General features: G+C 42.3%; 1 protein-coding gene, 1 long non-coding RNA gene and 1 pseudogene across 28 annotated transcripts in view; 2 read left to right on the top strand and 1 right to left on the bottom strand.

Annotated features, from left to right (window-relative positions):
• Positions 1-25,502, top strand: part of ICA1 (islet cell autoantigen 1) — a 165,574-nt gene that overhangs the window by 25,777 nt on the left and 114,295 nt on the right. For 17 of the 27 annotated variants that reach the window (XM_042248410.2, XM_042248409.2, XM_060414515.1 and 14 more), the window contains 4 exons: positions 1,392-1,557; positions 4,832-4,904; positions 10,688-10,811; positions 14,843-15,041. In XM_042248410.2, coding sequence (XP_042104344.1) covers positions 1,392-1,557; positions 4,832-4,904; positions 10,688-10,811; positions 14,843-15,041 — 562 coding nt within the window. The remainder of the gene's footprint in view (positions 1-1,391; positions 1,558-4,831; positions 4,905-10,687; positions 10,812-14,842; positions 15,042-25,502) is intronic. The other 10 variants (XM_060414521.1, XM_060414518.1, XM_060414511.1 and 7 more) reach the window with 1 other exon arrangement.
• Positions 5,598-7,622, bottom strand: LOC121819385 (uncharacterized). Its single transcript, XR_006059594.1, has 2 exons — positions 7,512-7,622; positions 5,598-6,059 (listed from the first exon to the last, which is right to left on the bottom strand). It is a non-coding gene; the product is annotated as an uncharacterized LOC121819385 (long non-coding RNA).
• Positions 19,214-25,502, top strand: part of LOC132659666 (large ribosomal subunit protein uL30-like) — a 70,509-nt pseudogene continuing 64,220 nt past the window's right edge.

Below are 25,502 nucleotides of genomic sequence, written 5' to 3'. Positions count from 1 at the left end.
AAGCAATTTCTGCTTTAGAACCCAAGTCTGGCACATTTGAGTGCTAATCGGATGGGATGGAAGAAGTTATGTGTCTGCAGAGGGAGACACCTGGGGGTCCCATGTGAGCTTCTGGATGGGAACCCTAGACACACAGGAGGTGGGGACAAAACCAGGAAGGATGGAGCCCCACGGCAAGCTTTCTGTCAGTGTTTGGGTACCCTGGGCACTTTTACAGAATTCCACTTCATTTTCAGTTGAGCTTTTTCTAATTTCTTCTTGACACCCCTTTAAAAAAAAACTTTTTATTTTGTATTGGGATATTAACAAGCCGATTAACAATGTCGTGATAGTTTCAGGTGAACAGCAAAAGTCAGCCATACATATACATGTATTCATTCTCCCCCAAACTCCCGTCCCATCCGTATAACTGAGCAGAGTTTCCTGTGCTATACGGTAGGTCCTTGTTGGTTATCTATTCTAATAAAAACAGTCATGTGTACATGTCCATCCCCAAGTCCCCAACTATTCCTCTCCCTCACCCTTCGCACAGCAACCGTTAGTTCCGTCTCTGAGTCTATTCGTGACACGCTTTTGGATGTGATCTTCGCTGTGCTTTTCCTGAAGAATAGCTTCCTATCTGTATTTCAACCATTTATGTTTAAGAAGTTAACGTTTTAATATGAAATATCCATAACCAATTAAAAAAATTTTTTTTTCAAAATTTTTTGTGTCTGTAGTAAGAACACTTGACATGAGAGCTACCGTTTTAACACAATTTTAAGTGTAGAATACAGTGCTGTGGACTACAGGCACCATGAATTGCAGGCACACGGTTGTACAGCCGATCTCTAGAACTTAACTCGTCTTGCACCGCTGAAATTTTATGCCTGTCGATCAGTAATTTCCCCTTTCCTCCTCCCTGTCCAGCACCAGGGAACCGCCACTCTGTCCTCTGATTCTATGAGTTAGGGACCTCTGTGACAGCTTTCAAGTATGCATTTTTGCAGGCCCTTATCTCTACTTTTCTGCCATCACTTCAGTGTTGGCTGCAGTGCAGACTGGAGAGAACTTTGGTGTTTGGCTTTATCTCTGACTCCCTTGGGTGCTTGAGGCAGTCCCCTTGCCTGGCTTGGCTTCCCTTTCTCCGTTTCTCCAGTCTTTCAATATCCGAAGTCCTCAAGCTTGAGTTTCTTGGTTTCCTGCCAAAGTTTCTTAATTTCCTCACTAACTTTTAAGGTTTTGGTGTAAAACTTAGACTTGATTAACCTTTTGGTGTAATAACTGTGTAAGAAAGCACTTCTGTGTTTAGTAATGTTGTGAATGTTTGGAAACATTTGCTTGTGCTCTGATGTCTTAAATCTTTTTGAAATTCGTGAGTAAAACATCTCTTTGAATGCCTATGCCTTTAGCAGTTATCCCTGGGACTTACACAATCGATATCCCCAAGACAAGTCAGTTGTGAATAAGATGCAGCAGAAGTATTGGGAAACGAAGCAAGCCTTTATTAAAGCCACGGGGAAGAAAGAAGATGAGCATGTCGTTGCCTCCGACGCAGACCTGGACGCCAAGCTAGAGGTGAGCGCTTCATGGCCCTTGACCCCTGAATGGCCGTCCTGCTAGGGACAGAATCTGAGAGTGTATTCACAGAAGCAAGCATATAGGTGTGCTTTGTATTTGAAAACATATTGCAAACAAATTCATTCATGAGGAAAAAGTCTAGGATCAGATCAACTGAATTCCAGCATATTTTTTTAAACCCACAATTCTTCTGTAACCGCCAGTATACCTCAGTTAATTCGTTTTTTAAGCACTTTATTGGAATGCATGAAATGTGGTAGATTCACAATAAATGTTGAAAAACATTAACTCAAAGAGCCAGTGCTGTTATAGATAGCTAGGGTCAGACAAATGGTTACATTTAAAGGAAAAAAAAGGATGACAGCAAAAAAGTCCTAGAACATGAGTCTAATAAGGTTGTGTTGAATCCTGGAAAATTCAGGAATGAATTAACTAATATTTAGTTAGACTATAATAACATAGTAAGCTGAATTAGTAGCTGATTGGCTCCCAAATAACTGGTGAAAGGGCCACTAATTTGCTGCCTTGCTGGACATTCTCCTGATACTTTAGATCAAAATTTAAAAAGCATTTGCTGTACATCAGAAGCTAACACAACATTGTAAACCAACTATACTCCCAAAAAAATTAATTTAAAAAAATTTAAAAGCATACTTATCACTTCTGTGAATGAGAGGGCACAGAGAGAAATAATGTGTTATGTGGTCTGATAAGAATTGAGAGTGATATCAAAACATAAGCTACAATTCATGAGCTGAACACTTAATGAGAGGAAGGTCAAATGTTCAAGGTTTCAAAAAGCGTTCTGAGAAGGGTAGGGCCAGGATGGTGCAAACCATGCTTCTCCTGGGAAAGAGAGGCTGAAGGGGAGATTTTAGTCACCGATTCTCTGGGATGGGCTGTCACGTGGAAGAGGATAAGGTTCATTCATCCTGTGTACCTGAAGAAAGAGCTAGACCCAGCGCCATTATTTCCAGAACTCACCTCTCATGGAATTATCTCAAGTGTTCGTTTGCCTGCCCTCTCTCCATCAGGGGTCAGATTCCATGTCAGCCTTATTCACTATTGTGTGCTCAGCCAGACACACAGCACACATTCAGTAAGTATCAGTGAATAAGTATGCACGGAAATACAAGTAACATGAGTTCCCAACCCTCTCTCCTGTCAGTGGGATTGTTCTAACCGAAGCTGGGCTTGACAGAGATGCTCTAATAGAGATTCCTGCAGCGGAGAAAAGAAGAACCAGGAGGCCTCTATTCTTTTTTCTTTTTTAAGAGATAATATACTTTTGGAAGGGGGTTGTCATGTCCCGTGGCATGTGGGATCTTAGTTCTCTAAGCAGAAATTGAACCTGCATCCCCTGAACTGGAAGCATGGAGTCTTAACCACTGGGCCACCAGGGATGTCCCAAGGCCTCTATTCTGATTTTAGTATTCTAAATAGAATTGAAATGATAAGTTGTATATGCTTCTCTTATCTTATAGATTTATTTTTTCCTCTTAACAACCTAGTAGTAATACAAGCATTATTCAAATTTAGTACGTTAATTTCTAGTATGTGAAACAAAATGCAGTAATTTTATGTTTATATCTAGGCTCTTGCAGCAGCATTTCAGGCTTCCCAAGTACTCTTGCCTGGAAAATCCCATGGACGGAAGAGCCTGGAAGGCTGCAGTCCATGGGGTCGCTGAGGGTCGGATACAACTGAGCAACTTCACTTTCGCTTTTCACTTTCATACATTGGAGAAGGAAATGGCAACCCACTCCAGCGTTCTTGCCTTGAGAATCCCAGGGATGGGGGAGCTTGGTGGGCTGCCATCTCTGGGGTCGCACAGAGTCGGACTTAGTAGTGACTCTGTGACTGAAGACTGAAGTAGCGACTGAAGTGACTTAGTAGCAGTAGTAGTAGTAGGTGGCACTAGTGGTAAAGAACACACCTGCCAGTGCAGGTTGACGAAAGAGGCACAGATTCCATCCCTGGGTCGGGAAGATCCCCCGGGGGAGGGCATGGCAACCCACTCTAGTACACTTCCCTGGGAAATCCACGGACTGAGGAGCCTGGCGGCTGCAGTCCATGAGAACCCAGAGTCAGACACTGAAGCACGCAGTCAGAGCCAGAAGCAACTTAGCATGCCCGCACGCATACTCTACGTGACCAAGATTTATCATATTAAGCATTCGTAAGAGTGGTTTTTAATCTTTTCAGTATATATGCATATGTCCATTTTTATTAGAACATTTGGTCATGTTTATCATGAAGCCAGCCTTCTGTTTTGACTCAAACAATGAAGTGCTTTGTAACACCAGTTGTAACGGCTACCTCACCATGGCCAGTAAGCCAGGGGAGAGGGAGAGGAGCCTTGCACTCCTTTCCCTGGTGGCTCTTCAGAGGCACAGCTTTGTCTGCCAGGTGTTTTAATTGATACCAGCACTGGTCTCTGAGTCAGTGGACAGAGGGTGGAGAAAGTGTGATGTCTCTGAACTATCTGCTCTCCTTTAAAAAAGAAAAATTGGAGTATAGTTGATTTACAACTGTTTTATCTTCTCTTGAACTGTCTCCATTTCTGAAGCAAAGACCAGAAATTAAAATCTAGTTAAATTATTCCCCCCCATAGCCCACCTGCTTTCCCCTTAATTTTCTCTGTTATGGCCGTAGCATGACATATTAGGTTTCTTCTACATGTATTTTATGAAATAATTGGGAAAAGGAGTGATAGGGGCTGCTAGCTAAACTCCATTTTACCAGATGTCTTCAAAGCAGATAGAACATTCAGCTGATTGATTTTTGTTTGTTTTTATAGAGTTGTTTAAGTATGCATTAGGATCATAGAATAAGCTAGCGCCGTGTTTTAAATATGATGCTTAATTGACAGATCCTCCATTTGGAAAAAAAGACAGCAAGTGGTAAAAAGAAATAAATTAGATTATGAATGAATATTGGGTCTCTGGTTTACCAAGTCCTCTAATGGGCCCTGCACTTAGAATTCCTGTTTTTCAGCTATTATTTGAGTAGTCTGGAGGAAATCATCTTCCTGCAGATCTCATTTTAGATTGCAGACATGATGAATTCTAATAAATATAGAAAAACAGGAGCATGTTTAAAAGCTTTGGTCACATTTTCTGTTTAGTACATCACATAACACCAAGCACACTTAGGCATATGATCTTGTTTTTAGTGGGCAAATCAGACATTATGGTTATATTCAGTGTAATTGTTTTTTATTTCACTGCTGCCTGTTTTATTTAGCATTTTGTTTGTATTTTTATTATAGCTGTTTCACTCAATTCAGAGAACCTGTCTGGACTTGTCTAAAGCAATTGTACTCTATCAAAAGAGAATATGTTGTAAGTATGCCTTAAGTATGAATATTGACCAAATAGACAGTAAGATATTGGATATTTTGCCTTAATGTATAATTTTATATGTTTAGGAGGCAAGACAAGAAAACGAATGTTTCAGGGTGTCTGTCTTTGCTCTTTAATTGGTAGGTTGGGGTCTTTAAAAATTTTATCAGAAATTCTGTACATAGGCTGTTTATCTCTCAGTGCAAGTACAATAACAGAGGAGTTTTGCATTGAGTCTACCATGGATAAGTATGTGCCACTTCTTTTCCTAGTTATAAAAAAGTTTTCTCAGTTTTATATCATGGGATTTAAAATTTTGGAGCTGTTACCATTTGATTGCCTAGGCTCTCTCATGTCCAGTTTTGTTCCTTTTAAAATGACCAAATGAAGAGAGAAGGCTCATACAGTTAATCCATTGACTATATTTTGTTGACAGCACTTCTTCCTGAACATTTTTTAATGTCAGATAGATACTGGTTTTTTTAGGGAATAAGATTTTCCTGTGGTCATCCCATCTTAAAATCATTACCAACAGAGCTGTGTCTGAAATGCTAAATATCAAGTTGTATGTTACTTTGTTTTTAAATATCCATGTGGAGATCATTTAAGAGTACAATTTCTGTATTTCTGAGACTAAACGATGAGAAGTTTGCTTCTGACTCCTAAAACCCCTTTCCAGTAATGACAAATTAACAGTTGGCCATTTTCCTTTATTAGTAATCTTTTATGAAGACTCTTTTGTGGAAGTACAAAATCGTAGGATTTAGAGGCAAAATTTGGAAAATTATCTGTGTTACCATTTACCAGATATTTGAGCTAAGATGTCTCCAGCGCTATCACGCCATAGTCTTCAGGTATGAGACAGGCCAGACACGTGGCACACTGCCTCCGACATTTCTCTGTCCCACACCCAGCCAGTCACAGGTGCTGGTCAGTTTTGCCAGCTCACTTGCTTCCCGGTTCTCCTTCCTCTGCCTCTTCATGCTACTGCCGTCGTTCAGGCCACCGTCATCACTGTCTTCCTTGATTGGCTGCATCAGCTGCCTAACCGGTCTCCCTGCCCCTGCTTTTGCCTCTTCCAGCTCATCATCCACGTTGCAGTCAGAGAGCGCTCAGCCATCTCCTGGAGCTCCCAGGGGTCAAAGCTGGAGTAATCTGAGCAACAACATAAATGATGAATAGTGTTAGCTTATAACCCATGAAGTGAGATAATGTCCATCAAGTGTGTGTACAGAAAGAAGCAAAGAAATGGAGGAGAAGAAATACTTCTTCCTTACAAAATAGTTGCGATTAATCTAGGAAGAAGGAGGGAACCACCGAATCACCTAATGGTTTTTTCCGTCACACCCACAGAAAGAATTGTGACACGCATGATTCCCGGAAAGATGTTACAGTTAGTGAGTGAAAGTTTGAAAAGAGACTGCATCTTCGTACAGTCTTCTGAATTTACTCCCAAGATTTTTAACAGTTACGAAAGGAAAAAGAATCTTAATTTTACAGTGGGGAAATCCAATGACATGACATGAACGAAATGATAGGGGTTAGTTAACATCACCAGTAATGACGTGTGTTGATCTCCTGTAGCCCTGATATCTTACACTGAGAAGGAGACTCCACCTCTGCTGTTTCCTTCCCCTAAACCTATAACCCCAGTCTAATCGTGAGAAAGCAAACAAACCCAAATAGAGGACAGACCACAAAACACCTGACCAGTACTCTTAAAGGGCACCAAGGTCATAAAAGTCGAGAAAGACAGAGAAACTGGCGCAGGTTGAAGGAGACCAAGCAGACTTGACAACTCAATGCAGTGTGGGAGCCTGGAACAGAAAAGGGGCATTAATGGGAAAACTAGGAAAATTCACTAAGATTGTAGTTTAAATAGTAATACTGTATCAGTGGTGTTTTCCTAGTTTTGATCAGTGTACAACAGTTACATGGATTTCCCTGGTGGCTCAGTGGTAAAGAATCCACCTACCAAACCAGGAGATATGGTTTTGATCCTGGGTCGGGAAGATCCCCTGGAGAAAGAAACGGCAACCCACTCTAGTATTCTTGCCAGGGAAATCCCATGGACAGAGGAGCCTGGCATGCCCAGTCTATGGGGTCACAAAGAGTCGGACATGACTTAGCGACTAAACAACCACAACAACAGCCATGGTTGTGTACGATGCTAACGTTAGGGGAAGAAGGGTGCACGGGAACTCTGTATCCTATTTACAGTTTTCCTATCAGCCTAAAATTATTTCAAAATAAAGTTTTGGTTTTTTTTTTTAAAGTACATTGGATCATATTGTTCTTCTGCTGAGAAGCCTCCAGTATCACTTAATGTAAGATGTACACTTCCATACCACGGGTTACAAATTCCTACTGGATCTGACCCTGCTCACCTCTCCAGCCACTTTTGCTCTTACACGCCACATGACCTGAGGACTTTTGCACTACCACTTCCTCCATCTGGGATGCCCCTGCCCTCATTGTCTCAAGTGGCCCCTTATCCCAAAGCTCAGCTTATTGTTCTCCTGCTCAGAGACACCTTGCATGACCACCCAGCCCAAAACTGTTACCTGTCACTCTCTCTTACGCCCCCCACCCCCACTCCCGTCTTACCTGGAGTTTTACTTTTTGTGTGTTGAGTTTGAGTTTTGTATTTTTTAATTCTGTCTCCTGTTCCTTGAACCTAAGCTGCATCAGCAGGGTCCTCATGTGTCTCGTCCATCTCTTCATTTCCAATGGCAAGAACAGTGCCTCGTACAATGAGATCATCTATAAATTTGTGCTAAGTGAATTAATGCTGCCAAGCTAATTGGTTTTATAGTTCTTTGGTTCCCTTTTCAGGGCACATCTGAAAATCTAATCAGCAATTAAATATGAATAGGTTTTTATTTGTCTCTGAATTAAGTCCTCGTTAAGTGAAACCTTAAACATAGGAACATTAAGAGTGATCTGATAACCTGTGTTGCAGCTGAATTTTAAACTTTGTAAATTTATTTCAGTATTTGGATTTTAAAATTGAAATTAAAGAATGAACATCCCTTCTTAGAAAATGACACAGTCATCACTAAGTCATCCAGCCGGGAGCCTGAGGCCCCTCAATCTTCCCACCACCCTCTGAGCAGCCCTGTCCCATTGATCAGAGTTCAGCTCTCAAAATGAAGCCTGTCTAGCACCCCAAGTTTAATCCTCAAGTGTGTAAAATAGCGAAACCTGAATTCTCAAATGCTCCAACCTACTTAGGTTTGTCTAGCAAAGAGTACATTTTATCAGCCTCATAGTCCCTGGGTTGGGAAGATCCCCTGGAGAAGGGAATGGCACCCCACTCCAGTATTCTTGCCTGGAGAATCCCATGGGCAGATTAGCCGGGCAGGCTACAGTCCATGAGGTCGCAGAGAATTGGACACTACTAAGCGACTAGCACTACTCACACACGTAGTTATTTAGGGCCATGAACAGGTTTTCTTCCTGGCCTCAACCTCATGTGTTCATTTGTATGTGACTTGAGGCTTCAAGGTAAAGATGACAGCAGCCTCACACTGTTGTAAGCAAAGATATGAAATTGTCCGAATTGTGCAGTTGAGTGAGTCCCATGTTAGTAAGTGGCAAGGAAGAAGAACGGAAGGTAGTAAAAAACAACACTTAGAGGAATTTTTTTTTTTTTACCTAGAACCATGACATATAAGTATCAGATAAGCATTTAAAGTGAAGTAAAGTATACAGGGATAACAAGGCAAAAATTGTAGTTAATTCAGTTTCACAAGCATTTAGTTAATGCCCTGAATATGACTTTTCTGCTCAGCCTTGGGAATCCATAGTTTGGATGAGATCCCTATCGAGAAAGCTGGGATTCTCATGGGAAAAGTAGACACGTGCCCACCCACAGACACTCCAGTACCCGGTGCCGAGAGGGCGCTGCTGTCACAGAGAAGGAGGGGTCACCCCCTTCACAAAGGAGGTAGCTTTTGAGCAAGGCTTTGACCAATGCACTTGATTTTGAAAAAACAGAAGGGGAAGGAGAGTAGCCCTTCACCATGAGGGAAAATGGATTCAAAAAACCTCTTCTCCATAGAATGTTGAACGTAAACTGCAGTCACAGTTTAATAAGGAAACAGTCACTTTCCTGCATTGGAGAAGGAAATGGCAACCCACTTCGGTGTTCTTGCCTGGAGAATCCCAGGGACAGGGGAGCCTGGTGGGCTGCTGTCTGTGGGGTTGCACAGAGTCGGACACGACTGAAGCGACTTAGCAGCAGCAGCAGCAGCAGCAGCAGCAGCAGCAGCGTTAACATTCACCTTTGGGTTACTGGTTCCTGGCTAATGTTTTCTAGTTATTGCTGGAGATGTTGTGTCAGGGATGGGGTGCATCCCGAAAGAAGTCTGGATTGTACATGAAAACGGGCAAGAATCCTGGCAGCATTTAGAAAACGTTTTTAGAGACAAGTGATTGGTAAATGCATCAATACAGCGAGGTGAAATGCGAGTAACGTTCAAAGTGCATCCCTGTCAAAAGCTGTGCTTAGAGAAAAAACGCATGCAAGGAAGCCCAGCGTCACTGCTTGCCTGTGGCTCAGCTGTCAGTGAAAGTGTATTCAGGCCAGTGGCTGCAAAATAGCGCATACATCCATGGAGTGGGTGCACCACACTGATGAAGTTAGTCCCCATGGCAGAGAGAGAGAGTTTTGCTATTATAAATAACTGTGCTATGATTCTATCTATCTATCTATCTTTGTGCCCATTTTACTACTTCCTCAGGATGTACTCCTATCAGAAGTACAATGTCAAAAGAGATATACAATTTTGACTTTAAAAAAATGTTTTTTAGAGATTCTTAAAAAAAAAAAAAAAACTGTACTTAATTTTGTTTTTCAGTTTTTTGGCCATACCTTGTGGTATATGGAATCTCAGTTCCCTGACCAGGGATCGAACCCACGCCCCCTGCATTGGCAGCGCATTGGACTGCCAGGGAACACCCACAATTCTGACTTTTAAATATTTACTGCCAAATCAGTCAGTAGAGAGCTTGTAGCAGAGTCCCTTTCTTACCAGTAGCGCCCTCTGAGGTTGTCTTTAAAAGTAAGGCCAAATACACAAATATTGCATCATTTTTGTTGTATACCTGAAACTAATACAATGCGGTATATCAGTTATACCTCAATTTTATTTTTTAAAACTGTAAGGTCCAAGTTAGGCATAATTCAGATTTGAGTCCAGCTCTGCATTTTAAAAATCTGCCAAGTCATCAGCCTGATTACCTACATACCCTCTGTCTCCACCCGCCTCCTCTCACCAAGTACTTGTGCCACGGATAAGATATTTGAGTTGCTGCACAATCAAGTGGAATGTTATTCAGAAGGCACAGATCAAAAAGTCAGCAAGAGGGAATAAAAGGAGGAAACTGGCCCTACACTATAGGCCGCCACAGAAGATTCCCACAGTCATACTCCACAACCCAACTTTTTAGTTTCAGCCCAGAGCAGTGCATTATCAGCTCGCTTTTCAGTACAGAGGTCATCTTCTGGTTCTGGTTACAGGGCAGCAAACGAACTGACAGATGTGCTGAAGTGAATTTGATCTCTCATTTTGTCAATGGAAGAGCAACATGAAAGTTACATGCAGCAGTGGGGGGTGGGGGGTGGGGTGGGGAGGCCTACCTCACAGCCTGCCTCTTGGATTTAATTTCCTCTCGTCTTTGTCTCTAGAAGAGAGAGGACCTTGTGATTTGCCTCTTTCCTTTTCTCTGTAATAAAAATGTTCATTGTTCACGGCCCCTTTTGGTCTTTTCTCCATCAGTCTTGTCTCAAGAAGAAAACGAACTGGGAAAATTTCTCCGGTCCCAAGGCTTCCAAGATAAAACCAGAGCGGGAAAAATGATGCAAGCGACAGGAAAGGCCCTCTGCTTTTCTTCCCAGCAAAGGTGTGTGGCCTTCACTGGGGCTCTGCTGGTGGCGATCGAGGGAGGGGGAGTCTCCTGAGAATCTGGGACCCACTCACTCATGAAGGGAACCTGCCCCTGGTCTTTAGAAGGCTCTTGTCTGAAATTGAGGGCCGCCTCTGTTCACAGTTGTTAGTCTGTTTGTATTCAGCTCTAAGATAGCATGTATAATCTTTTTCCTTCCCTATTAATTTTTAAAAATGTTTTCATACCTCTTCTGGTCCGTAGTCATACACCAAGCCTGTGAGTGCTGTCCTTGGCTTATAGTTTGACCCCCTGCATTGTTTGTAGCAATCTGTCTGGTCCCCTTTCAGCAGGAGCCTAACGAGACAGGGCGGAAGGGTTCGCTCACTGCTCTCTGGGGGCAGTAGACTTGAGAGGGGTGCTGTTCAAGATGCTCTCTATAGTTTTGCTCAGACGATGGGGCAGCAGCAGCAGCAGCCTCATTGGAGGAGAGCTTACTAGAAATGCAAAATCCACCCCCACCCCGGAACTGCTGAATCCATATCTACATTTTAATGGGTTCCCCAATTATTTTCCATGTACATTCAAGTTTGAGAAGCTCTGGGCCAGAGAAAATTGTAGTAAATCAGTGACTTTCTTTCTTAACACTACTATGACTCATGTCAGGGTCCGCATGGAATAAACAGGAGCCACTGCAGAGACACACTTGGTATCTGAGGCAGTGACCTTCCTCCCCTCCTCCTCCTTCCCCAGTAACTAAGAAGCCCTCTTTCCCCAGTGTCACTCACTAGTATTAGGCAAACTTTATACCGAAATGTTATCCCTAAATAAGGCTTGTGGGCAATCGCCAAAAATATTCGGGCTACAAAAATTTTACTCACCCAGCCTGTCCAACAAATTAACCGTCTCTTGTTAGTTTCTCCTTGCTGCTTTTCCCTCGAAGTGGACCAGGAGCAGACCATCACCTGTTCCTAGGAAGACCCAAGAAAGTTGGGGTAGGAAAAAAAGACCAGCTGTGTCCACTTCTCAGTGGTCCCCCTTGTGGGCATTTTGGTTCTTTCTAATGACATTTGGACCCCAGCTTTCATGGTTGAATGGGAAAATTTCCAAGAGTTTTCTACCCCAGCTTTTCAAGATAAGTGTTTATAATCTTGAATTGTACCCTTTAATCTTATTTATAACTGTACTCCTTGTAAAAAATAATACATATTAATTCTAGAAAAATTTTAAAACAAGAAAAAAACAAAAAAAATTTAAAACGACTCAAATTTTGCAAATAGAGATTGACTCACTTTTAACCCCTTGATAGATGCTTGCAGTGCTTATATGCTTTCCACAGTCTGACAGGGATCATTGATTCTTGAAAAACCTTTCATAAATTATCCTGTATTATGTATATGGTTATCACTAATTTCAGTGGGAAAAATTCTTATACATACCTTCATGCTAAGATTAACATCCATTTATGGGAAAGAAACCAAACCTTGGACATAATCGCTCCAAGGGTTACCATCACTGATCATATAATTTTATAACATTGCTATCCAATTATACCCTTTCATACTCATGTGGCAAGCTATCTCACAAAGCATATGGCACCTTAAGTTCATATAGTCTAACCTTTGGATACAGACAAAAACACTGAAACAACGCAAATGATACTGGAAAGTATCATTGCAATAAACCTGTACAGCAATACAGCAGACTGCCCTGTATCCATAAATTAATGCAGCTTGCCCAGTGTTGCAGTTTGGAAGACGGCCTCCTACAAGATGGCTCTGATTCCATGATGCTCAAGTGCTCACCAGGCACATGAAATCAAAACAAGTGCTCTGCACATGAGGAAGGAAGGAGGATGATATAAACTCTCATAAAGTCGAGTTCCCAAACCTCGCATGGACATAACTTGGGATTTGCCAGAATATATTTTTAATGTAAACAGCATTATCCCATATAATTTTGTATAGTACTGCATACTGATTATTTAGCAAATTGGTTTTTGACCAAATAATCCTGTTTTTATGTCCATGTATACATTTTATAAAACATCCATAGCATAGTATTTCATCATCTGGGCATGTCGTGATACATTTATCCCAGGCCCTCTGTCCACTCTCTGTGTCATTTCTACCTTTTCCTACTAAAGAATAAATATCTTTGGGCTAGACTTTTAGGTATTCTATTGATTATTCTCATTGGGTCGATTTTAATGAATGGAAACATGGGCTGGTCTCTCACTGAAGCCTGACATTTTCAGTTATTGAATTTTTTCCTGGTCTAGACTCAGTCCCTTGTACCACAAGTGAATGGGTTTTCACCTTTCTGATTTTATGTGAAACAAGTTACAGAAAGAAATGATGTGACTTTCCACACCTTTTTCTTTTCTTTAAGATATTAACACCCATCATCACGTCATTACATGCTCAAAGGTTCCTAACCTTACAGTAGTCCGAGAAATGGAGACTATTTTATTCACAAGACTCCGTATCAGCCAGTTTTGTAAAACTGGCAAACTCTAAAAGCAGAGACAAAGGAGACCAGAAATGAATGGGATCCTTAGAGGGACAGCTGAGGGCTCTTTCTTTAAATAGAAGTCTCCGATTTTATAAACCTTCACACCAGCGTTAGTTTTACTCACTTTATTTGGTAGTCATTGCTGCCATTGCCCACTCAGTTTGATGAAAAGTAAGTATTAAATTTAATCCACTGGTGATAAAACACAAGCTTACTTTATGGCACAACAATACGTCTTTGAAAACAGCCCACGACATCTAGGTAGGATGATGTGAGCAAGCTATCTTTAGAGAAGTGCTGAATGTTTAATCATGATGCTTTACAGACGAGGAAAACTGGAGAAAGTAGTAAAGGGAGTTGTTTCCCTTTTGAGTAGTTTGTTGTCCCATCTATAATCTTAGAGTGCGGTATACGGGTCAGGCACTGTGATGTTGATGGAACTGCCAAGAGCTGACTTCAGCTCACTGACATCATTGTTCCCTTCAGCTTAACAAGTTTGCCCTTAAATTGAGATGTAAATACTAGTCTTTTATGTTTTGAACCTGTACCCTGCAACTTCATGGGGACGACTGTATTTTAAGTGTATAATTCATCTGACATTACTCATTTTGAGGAGGAAGATGGAAGAAGCAGTATCCTCCTCCCCCTCCCAAATAAACATTTTGGAATAAACATTCCAAATTTTGATATGCATCCTGGGTGGGGAAGATCTCCTGGAGGAGGGCATGGCAACCCACTGCAGTATTCTTGCCTGGAGAATCCCATGGACAGAGCAGCCTCATGGGCTACACAGTCCATAGTGTCGCAAAGAGTCGGACACGACTGAAGGGACGAAGCACACAAACGTTTTTTAGCTGAATAAATGACGGTATTTTACAAGCAATGCTATTTTCTACTCACTTTGTTGTATCATGTAGATCCATTTCTGGTACAGTGTCCTTAGGTTTTTTAAAATGAGAATCCGGTCATATGGCATATCTGAAAGCACCCAACACAGTAGACCCTCAGTAAATGTACTTGTCCCCTTCCTAGACCAGGTAATGAGGCTTCTGTTTGCCCTTCATTCTCTGTGACTACTGAAGCAAAGAGCAGACGCCCTGGCCTTCATCGAGTGATCCAGAATGACCTCACCGTGCCCATGTCCATCCCTTCTCAAAGGGCCAGGCTTCAGGGAGGCAGAAGGCAGGGAGTGGCCAAGGGCAGAAATGGGAAATGGTCATTCCTTGGTGTTCCTCTGTGAACAAAAGATGGGTTCCAGCTTTAAACAAGTACTCTGCCCAGGCGTGAGACCAACCCCAATAATACAGATGGAGAGACTCCCCAGTGATACCATTAAGTAACAGTAATTAGGTTGGATAACCGTCTCCTGGTTGACTTGAAAGTTCCATACATTTCAGTGTATACGTCTGCAGATATTTCTGCAGCCTGGAGTATGTTTCACGCACTAACTCATGAATTTAAGATCGGTAAGTTGTCAAGGATTCAGATTGCTGGCCCTCTCGGTTTCAAGACTGTGGCCTTACCCTCTGGTTTAGGTTGGCTTTGAGAAACCCTCTGTGCCGCTTTCACCAAGAAGTGGAGACTTTCCGGCATAGGGCCATCTCCGACACTTGGCTGACGGTGAATCGCATGGAGCAGTGCCGGACTGAATACAGAGGGGCGTTACTGTGGATGAAGGACGTGTCCCAGGAGCTTGATCCAGACCTCTGCAAGCAAATGGAGAAGTTCAGGAAGGTAGGCGATTTCATGGGGGTTCCCGAAAGGGGTACCTGCTGGAAGGTAATGAGACGTGAGTGATTTGAATCCCCCTAGTGAAGAAGACGTAACTCAAAACACCAAGGAGGCAATTAATCATCGCTGGTGTCTCTGTATGTGACAGAATACCAATTAATGTGATATATAATTCTCTAAGGATAAGATAGAAGAGACAGCTGGAAATTGCTGGGATTTGGTAACTGATTTTAATTGAAGTCAGATTTTCATATAATGTGTACTTTTTTATAAGGCTGTCACTTCTAAATGCTTTTTCATGCATAACTAAAAATCAAGATTAGATCAAAGGAAACTGGAAGGTGAGAACAGACTGCTGGGGAAGTCTTTTTTAATTGCTAATGAATATTAAAATTAATAGAATAATAATGTTCCTTTGTTTGGTGAGAAGGTTAGGAAGCAGTGGGGTTGACTTGTAGGATTAAATGACATGGCATTGGCCCCATCTTCAGTAGACCCTTCACATATTTGTATGAGGAGATGGCTATGTTCTTAAATTTTCCTGAAATGACTGGTAAGCAGCAGAGGGACGATGTTTCATTGGTTTTTAGTGTCCCAAGTCCATTTAGCTCTTTGGAGATTGGTCATGCAAGGATATGTTGCACCACTAGGTGGCAGTCATACACTGAATATTTATGAAAATACAGAGAGGTTTTTGTTGTGTATAATCTTGGTAGGTCTTTGTTTGATCGACTTGAGTATATTTCAGGGCATGAAAGACAACAAAAATCTAGCAAATGTTAGATTTGACATAATATTGTGTCAATTGTCTTACTCATTTCAAATGATCCATTTGTAATTGTGATATTGCTTAAAATCCCTAGATTTCTTAGTACATCATTGCAGAGCAGTGGATGGGAAACCTTTCTGGTGTGCAGGAGGTTAGATGGTAGTGGGGGAAATGGGGGGGATATATGGGGTGAGGGAAAAGAGGAACCTTCTGTTGCTTAAGAATAGGGTCAGCAAATGTTGACCCAGGTATTAGACTGACAAAAATCCTTTCAAAAGGCAAGTTTTACTGTGGCTTGTCATTTGGAATCCCTCTTTATGAAGGGACACAGAGACCATTTTCTTCCTGATTGTAGATGACATTAGTGTGTTCTCAGTAGCCAGCACCTCAATAAGATAGGTTTCTGAGCTCATGGAAAATCAGACCTGAAAAGTTCCTTAAAGATGAGTTAGTGAAAGAGAAAACCAAGGCCCCAAAATAGTAAATAAAACTTTTCAACTGTTGATGGCTAGATAGATGCTGGCGAGCCCAGGCTACATTTGAAGTTTCCTGGCTTTTTAATCAGGCTGGTAATTTGGTTTGTCTTTGACGTTTTGTTTGGAGATTGGAAGAGGATGGAGTGGAGAGGTTAAAAAGGAAAAAGGAAACAAAAAACCCAACATTATCTGCAGGGTTTAAGCCAGTCACTCTACTACCTCCTTTAAGCCTCACAATAACCAAGACACAGACTTAATTTTACAGAGGAGGAAAGTGATACCTAAGTAACTAGTACAGGATCAATGAAATGACAGGGAAATGAAAAATCAGAATCATAGAAAACATGCATCATTTTTTCTTTAAGAGGAGAATAAAGGGGAGTTAAACAGCATACCTAAGATTGACAAAGGCATTTTCATAGTTACAACCCTCCTGTGGTTATCCATTCAACGTACATTTACTGAGCACTTTCTGTGTGCCAGGTAATAGACGTAAAATTATTCCACAAGGCAGAATAATTTTCATGTGAAATTGTATTTATTTAGTTTTGTTATGAAGGGTGGTTGCTAGCTGTGTAAAGATGAAATAAACCAAGAACGCTTCGTCATTGCTTTGAATGTTGAAACATTACCCACTCTCTAGTGTCATCAATCTGTTGATTTTGGAAAATATGGGTTTGTTTTTTTTTTAATTCTTTGCCATGCAGAAGTAGCTGAAGCAATGCCTTCCTCCACAGCCCCGTGTGTGCTGGATTTAATTTAATAGCTGAACATGGTGTACTTAGAATTTCAGGAAAGAATTTTTTTTTTTAAAGGGAGTCTGTATGCAAGTATATACTTGATTAGACTAGACTCTCCATGAGGATAGGAACCAGTTTAGTTCTCTTTACTAACAATCCCTGGGCCAGCCCAGCACGTGACCCCAGTTAGCACCCATATCAGATGGCCGGATGCCAGCCGTGCCATTTGCGTGCCAGATTCATGCCTTCTCACACCTGCAGAGCCTTTCCACCACATGCAACTGACTTTATAATGTTTGGGGAATTGATATATGTGGTTTTGCAAGTAAGAAGTAGCATTATGGGTTTGTGGCTTGCTGCCCTCTTCGGAATGAATTTAAAGTGTGGAGGTTGCTGTTCGCTTGGAGTTCATGACATGAATCTTGAGTTGGAGCCAGCCTTAGTGTTTTGTCCCAGCGGGGTTCCGTTTTAAACAGAGTCTCCATTTCTCTCTCTGGGAAAGAGTTACCAGAAGGCATTTCTGAGTCCCCTGTAAGAGTAGGAATCACTGTGTGTGTGTTGGGTGGGGGATGGGGGGTGTTTACTTTCCTCAGAGCCAGCTGCTTGCTTCTCTTTTTTTTTTTTTGAGTTCTTATTGTGGGTTTTTAAAATTTATTTTTAATTGGAGGATAATTGCTTTACAATCTTCTTCACTTTTTAGCCCATGAATCCTGAATTAAATTCTATTCTTTCTTTGGGTTCATACTTTCTGAGAAAACAAAATTTGAATTCATACCTCACAAGTGGGACCCCTCTCTGGTTGCAGTCTTTAGGGTACCCTCATGTATTTATTCGGAGAAGGCGATGGCACCCCACTCCAGTACTCTTGCCTGGAAAATCCCATGAACAGAGGAGCCTGGTGGGCTGCGGTCCATGGGGTTGTGAAGAGTCAGACACGACTGAGCGACTTCCCTTTCACTTTTCACTTTCATGCATTGGAGAAGGAAATGGCAACTCACTCCAGTGTTCTTGCCTGGAGAATCCCAGGGACAGGGGAGCCTGGTGGGCTGCCGTCTACGGGGTCGCACAGAGTCGGACACGACTGAAGCGATTTAGCAGCAGCAGCATGTATTTATTAATTCATCCAACAAATGAGATTGAAGCCCACCTTGTGCCAGGACACATGCAGAGGGATACAATGGTGAGTAAGCAGACACAAGGGCTGCCCCGCTGTCCCAGGCAGCCACTTGGAGACAGTGACTCCAAAATGAGCTGCAGTCCATGGTGTGGCAGGAACACCCCTGACCTGACGGGCTTCCTGGAGGAAGTGGCATCTAACCCACCTGTGAAGGATGAGCGGGAGGGAGCTGGGTGGAGGAAGAGGGGACTGCAGAACAGAGCTCCAGTCTGAGGAAGTAATGTGGACAAGGCCTTTGAGTGAAAGGAAACAACACATTTCGCTCCTTTTAGGCCCCTGCAACCAGAGTATAAAAAGCGAAGTGGTGGGGGTGGGTCATGGTCCAGGCAGGTAAGCAGACCAGGGTGAAAGGGACGTCTCCCTGAGGGCCGAGGAGAACGAGGGTGTTGAGAAGGGGAGACAAGCGATCCAACCTGTGCTCTCCCAAGCCTGCTCAGACTTTAGTATGGAGCAGGGACTAGAAGTGCCCAAGCCTTGAGGCTGGGCGAGCCACAGACAAGACAGGGTGTCCAGGGAGTGAAGAGGGAAGTAGACCAGAGAGATATGTCCTGTTCTGACCTCCACCAGACTCCGCAACAGCCCCACAGTTAATTACAGAGCTCTTCATTTTTTTTTTAAAGAAACAAGCAGAATACGTATAAATAAATAAATAGTGAGATCAAACGTACTTTCACTTCCAACTGAGGCTTTTTTCCCTTAGTGTTTTCAAGATGCTAAACAACTTTTTTTTAATAACACACAGTGAGCATGACTGAAATGATGAATGAAAAACTTAAAGCAAATGATCCGTTTTCAGGCTGACCCCCTTTGAGCACACGGGCCTGGTGACAGAGCTCTGGGTGGCAATGTTAATAAGCATTTATGAAGTGCTGTCTTTGGGGAGGGAAACACAAGGAGGTGGGAAAGCCTGATGCCGGCTCTGGAGAACGACCCTGCTAGTCATCTGTTCCCTGTCAAAATGACCGTGGTAAACAAGACACCTGGAGAGTGGGGCCTCGTGGAGCTCTTCTCCTAAAGACCGAATCATGGGAAATGGTGGATACATTTCCATGGGCAGAGCTGAACTCCTGTTGGAAACCCCTCCTGACAGTGCGAGTCACCCCAGGAGGGCAATGGATGGGAGACAAGGCCACAAGGTATTTTATGAGCAGTTACAACGTGTGATATATGTGCCCTTTGAAGGCAGAGTAAAAGGGTATAACTTAAAAATAGAAGTCAGCTTCTTGTAGCAGATTACATCAGCTTAAGTTGTGCGCTCCACAAGAGCTTTTGCAGCCTGGTGCCCTTGAAAGAGTCCTCCTGTGGTCAATTAAGTGTCTTGTTTTTCTTGAAAGTCAGAAATGGGATAGAGGGTAATTATTCTAAATGGAATGAAAGCTCTGTTAGGTGTAAGAAAATAGTTCTGAATCCTCTAAAGAGATGAGATAGAAATGTCTATGCAGGCATTTGGATTAGCTGGAGTCCTTATAGGCAAGGACAAGGGAACTGGCGTTTTAATGAGGGCCATTTATTAAATGTTTTAATGAAATCCTACAGCGTCCGTCTTGCATTTCATGACCATAATTCAAAAGGGTGTCGAAAAGGTATTGTAAAGAGTGTGGAAGATAACACACGGGTGTTCTCAGGCTTGTACCTATTTAAAGAGTGTTAGGTTTTGAAGAACTGTGAATTCACCAAAGTCGTGTTATCAAAGGATATGTTGCCATGAGAAGGTTTATTAACAAGTGGTGGTGGCTTAATAGGGGTTGGGTGCAGGGAGAAACCTTTTAGGGTCATCAATCAGTGGTGTCCCATGCCCTTACTGAAGGTTTGGGTCTGCAGAGCTTGGTCAAGGACTAGTAATGAGCGGTATTGACGTCAGAGGGATTTTTCTTCCTGTGGACAAAGACTTGGGTTAATTAATTTGACAGCATCATTAATTACTGCTGAAATCATTGGTCTTTGTCAGAGGTCAGGCTCTTTCAGCAATTGAGGGCAGATCCTGTGGGATCTGGAGATGCCAAGTAATGCAGGCAAGTCACCGCTCAGCCATCTCCCTGTTCTGTGAGAAAGGCCTTTCATTTGCCTGAGCCATCCAGCCTTTGGGCCTAAACCCAGAGTTCTGCTTCTGTTCAGGGCCAACCTCAGGGCTCCACCTGTGAGTTGTGTTGGGCGCTGGAAAATGTCAGGATTGGGTCCCTAGATAAACCAGTAAAGGCCCCACTTGGGAGCTTTGCCCAATTTGCACGTAAAAGCAGAGGGAGCCCTATAATTCAAATGCTGATGGCTTTAATACTGCCCCAGAGGCCTCTGAGACTATCCTCAGCTGTTTTCATCCCTTTTCCTTTATTCTGCTCTTCAGCAGTTATTTCCACCATTCTGTCTTCCCGCTCACTCTCCTGTTCTTCTACCTCACATGTGCTAAGTCGCTTCAGTCATGTCCTGCTCTTTGTGACCCCATGGACTGGAGCCCGCCAGGCTCCTCCGTCCATGGGATTTTCCAGATGAGGATACTGGAGTGGGTTGCCATACCCTTCCTTCTCCATATCTTCTGCCTCAGTTATCCTCCAATTAAGGGGGGGAAAAAAGGAAAAAAATTATATTTACCCTTACACTGTGAAAAAATAAAAGCAGTTCTTGTGAGGGGAAAAAAAAAAGCAGAGGGAGGATTTGACCCCTTATCACCCTGTCTCTTCTGCTTCTAAAGTTCCTGGCACTGGCTTGAGCTCTTTGATGAGGTGAAGGTCCCTTTTGTAGAGCCGCCACACGCTATCCTGTCTGTCTCACAGCCCTCCATTTCCGTTTGTTGCTTTTTGACGTGTGCTGTGTTTAGCTAGGGCGCCTGTTTTCTGCGGTGCCCGGGAAGGTTCAGGCCAGCTGCTCATCTCCATTCCCCAGGTTGCTGTCTCTTGATGCTGCCTAAACACCATAGGAAAAAACATGCCAGGTTCGCATGGCGCAATGCAGAAAGGGTGACAGATTGGGATCCCCTTGCTTTCCTGTCTGAACATCATGAGATGAGGCCTTTGGGGCTCTGTGTGTCTTCATTGACTTTTCTCCACTGAACTTGAAGAGCAAAAATTAACTCCAGGGTTAGGCGAAGACCATTTGGAAAAGCAGGCGCAAAGCAGCTAACTCTTGGAAAGCTGGGTACTGGCTTACTGCTCCTAGAGGTTGGAAATAGAGAGGACGAAGCAGCATTACCTCTGAGTGGGGTGGCTCTTCACTCTGGCCCCAGCTCTGCCTCCACCCTTGGTGATGGCCTGGATTGGGGTGATAAGCCAGTGGGGATTTCTCATTCACCAAAGAAGGCACAGGTGCTGGCTGAGCACCAAGCTCTTTCTCAGCTGTAATAGTTTTACTTTTCCCCTCAAGTTATTAGGCTCTAAAATGGTTAAGCCCATCGGCAGAGAAGTATACACACTTGAGCAGGGTTTCCTCTGACAAACAAGTTACGGTCTTGTTGAATTTGTGTGCACGGGGTTGCTTCAGTTGTGTCTGACTCTGCGACCCCCAGGACCATAGCCCACCAGGCTCTTCTGTACCGGAATTTTCCTGGCAAGAGTGCTGGAGCGCTGGATAAGGTTGCCATGTCCCTTGCTGAGTTTGCTTGGTCTTATTCCTGTTGCTTTAATCTTGGACTCTGGGGGGTGAGGGGAGAATATTTCACTCCTAATTCTTGGGTGGAGGAGCATTTGGTGTTTATAGACTGTTAATATTTACCTCTTATTTAGATATCAATACTTCCGCAAGGGTGAGAAGCCTGTAGCCTGTGGGCGGGCCGCATAATTTTGCAAACATTTTTTATTGTTAACACAACCACGCCTTCATTTATTTATTGTCTGTGCCTGCTTTCACAATATCATGGCAGAGTTGAGTGGTGGAAGACAGAGACTGCAAAGCCAAAATATTTACATTCTGCCCCTTTACAGAAAAGTGTTTGCCGTCCCCCGATTTATCGGTACTTGTGAATGTTGAAGATGGTTTTATGTCATAAAATGTACCATCTTAACCATTTTTAAGCCTCCACTTCAGTAGTGTTGAGTGTATGCACACTGTTGTATAACCAGATCTCCAGAACTTTTCGTCTCAAAAAACTGCAACTGTATGCCCATTGAACAACCACCCCGCCCGATCTCCCCCTCCGTAAGCCACTGGTACCTGTCATTCTGCTTTTTGTTTTTAGGACTGATTAGTTTTTCTCAAGTACGTGGAATCATGCGGTATTTGCCTTTTTGTGACCAGCTTATGTCCCTTGGCGTAGTGTCTTCGAGATTCCTCCGTGTGGTAGCATGTGGCGGGCTGTCCTGCCTTCTTAAGGCGGAATGATATGCTGTTGCATGTACATTTTATTTACCTGTTGTTTTTAATCATGGACCCATTTGAGCTGCTTCCATCCTTTGGCTTCCCTGGTGACTCAAATGATAGAGAATCGACCTGCAGTTCAGGAAACCCAGATTCTCTGGGTCAGGAAGATCCCCTGGAGAAGGGAGTGGCAGCCCACTCTGGTATTCTTGCCTGGGAAACCCCATGGACGGAGGAGCGAGGCAAGTTACAGTCCATGGCATCACAAAGAGTCGGACGCAACTGAGCAACTAACACTTTGGCTATGGTAAATTAAGGCTGCTGTGAGCATCAGTGTGCAAGTAACTCTTTAAGACCACACTTTGAACTCCAAAAACATGATAAATATCTGGTTTTAATGTTATAATTTCTTTTTAGTGTTTTATTTAATCTTGCCATTGCATGAAAATGAGACTCAGGCTATGCAAGCAAGGAGTCATTTGATTTTGATATTATCATCTTGGAAGATACTATCTACACATACGAATTCATTATTTATTAATTTCTACAAGAATTATAAATATTTCTATGATTTTAAAAAATGAACATATGTAATACCATATAAGCTAATGTGTCAGTTTAAAGTAGATTTTTTTCCCCTCTGTCTTAAAAAAGGAATCAAATCTTTGCATATGGCATTCTCTAACTATTTGAGGGGAAAGCCTGCTAAACTCTCAAAATGTACTCTGGACAACAGTTCATTATCAAAGTGTGAGCTGATCCAGTCCAAGATAGTTTTCCTTTTGCCATATTGTCTGGTTCTTCTTCCTCAGACTTAGATGTCTTGGATGGCATATGTAAGCCTGGTCTTGAGAATTTTATGGATGATAGTATATAAAACATATGGATTTTACTGAGAGCCATCAGGTTCCAGATCAAAATCTTATAACCATGGCTTTCTCAGTCCTTCAGCAGCTAGAAAGTCTCAGGTGGGTTTGTTATTTCTATGTTTCATCACACTGTGCTTTTGGTTGCGGGGGTCAGGGGGAATGGCTGGTGCCCATGATACCCTCTCCCCTTCCCCAAAACACACACTGTTCCATCTGCCTCTGTCTCCTTTCAGGAGCTCCTGGAGAAGGTGTCATTTTAGATTACAGTTTAATGGAAAATTATTTCATTCAAGTAGCATGGTGTACTAGTTACTGTTGCTATAGTTTCAGTCTCCAAGCCTGTCATGTCTGCGTATCCCTCGAGATTACCGTCTTCCTTCTGGTTAATAGCTCAAGTATCATCTTTCCCAGCTAGTCCTCTTATTCTCTCGTGGTAAATTGGTTGCAGTTTTTACCACCATCTTCAAGAATTTTATATAAAAGAAGACTGTTGCACCTTGCTGGATTAACTTAACACCCTCTTTTTAAATGTTTCTGCTTCAGGGATCTGTTCCACTATGATATTACTTTTATTTTACAAAATGGTGGTTTTCTTAGACACACAAAATGGAATGAGGATTTTATTTAATATCAAACAGCAGTAATACATCTACTATTTCCTGAGTGCCAATAGCTTTACAGCACTGTAAGTTACTTTTATTAGAATTAAAGGGATTTTCAAATACATTCTTCTTTCCAATCAGACTTTTCTGTGACAGAAAAACATGATGATTTGATGGTTGTCTACACTGTCTCTTTTAAATCAGACTGGATTTATAAATTGGCTATGGAGAGTTAGTATTTCAGAAAAAAAGCTCTGAATCACAATTGCTTTATGAGAAAACAAGCAAGCAAACTTGGGTTCTGTGTTAGTTTGTCATCAAGGGATAGTGAAAGAATTTGAAAACCAATTTTTAAATGATTAAATTATTTTTGTGAACCCCCTAACAAAGCATCCCTGACGAGATTTATCCAAGCAGTGTTGGCCTCATAGTGGAGTCATAGACTGTCAATGGTTTCACAGGTCTTCCTGTCTGTCAGTGAAACTCATCTTCATCTCAATTCCAAATACATCCATTCATTAGTGTTCAAATATCACAAGAATGAGTCCATTGAAAACTGGTGTTCTCCATTCACAGCTCTGAGATTTAAAAAAAAGAAAAAGGTACCTGTGATTCTTTGGTCTCCAGGGAACAGATAAAATTTTAATCTCAGGGAAATTAGCCAAGCAGGCCTACATATGACCCAGTGTATGACCTGGGCAAGGTTGCTCTGCTCGCTAAATCATGTACAATTCAACTCACTCCTTTCAGAAGGCTTCCTTTTACCTCTCTTAATGAGTTTTTGGTAAAAGTAAAACCTTAAAATAGAAAGCATCAAAGTGTGTGTACTTACCCTTCTAGCATAAATTTGTTCAGGACAATTCCAGGTAAAAGAATATTATCCCCCAAGTGAAAAAATTCCATTTCCTGTTCAACAATTATCCCACATTTAATCATCACACACGATAAATGAAACTCATATATAGGAGCCCTAAAATCTTACACTGGCCAATTTTACATGGACTCGGAGCCCTAAGAAGAAGCAGGCCCTTGAAAGGCCATATGTATAACTTTGAAATGAAATTCCCACATGCATTAATCAGGCTTCTGTTGTTCTCATCAAATGAAATATGATTTTCGGGCTTGGTAACACTTCACAGTTGATTGGCTCTTTCTATCCAGCGACCCATCTATCTGTCCATCCATCTATTTAAATTCACTCCCCAGCTGTGATTCTGAGACAACCATTGTCATTTAGATGCTGATTCCTGACTGTGGTTCTTCTGGTGACTGCTGACATTGGAATAAGGGATACCACTCAAGATAGATTAATTATATAAACAAATGAAGGATGGGAGTTTTTTTCTGCTTTGTTCTTTTAAATCTTTTTTTTTTTTCCCCCTGGGTCTTTAGAGATGGGACTCTGCATTCTTAGGAGCAAAAATAGTTCATGGGTATTAGTTTATGTTCTGAGAGAGGTCCAGGCAAAGAGTCTTGGAAAATACCCACATCCAGGGAGGAAGAACCATATGGAAAGCCCATAGACGCCTGTATGGGAAATAAATGAA

This window comes from Ovis aries, chromosome 4 (genome assembly GCF_016772045.2).
Source record: "Ovis aries strain OAR_USU_Benz2616 breed Rambouillet chromosome 4, ARS-UI_Ramb_v3.0, whole genome shotgun sequence".
In the NCBI taxonomy this organism is placed as follows: domain Eukaryota; kingdom Metazoa; phylum Chordata; class Mammalia; order Artiodactyla; family Bovidae; genus Ovis; species Ovis aries.
This window is presented reverse-complemented; position numbering and strand designations above follow the sequence as displayed.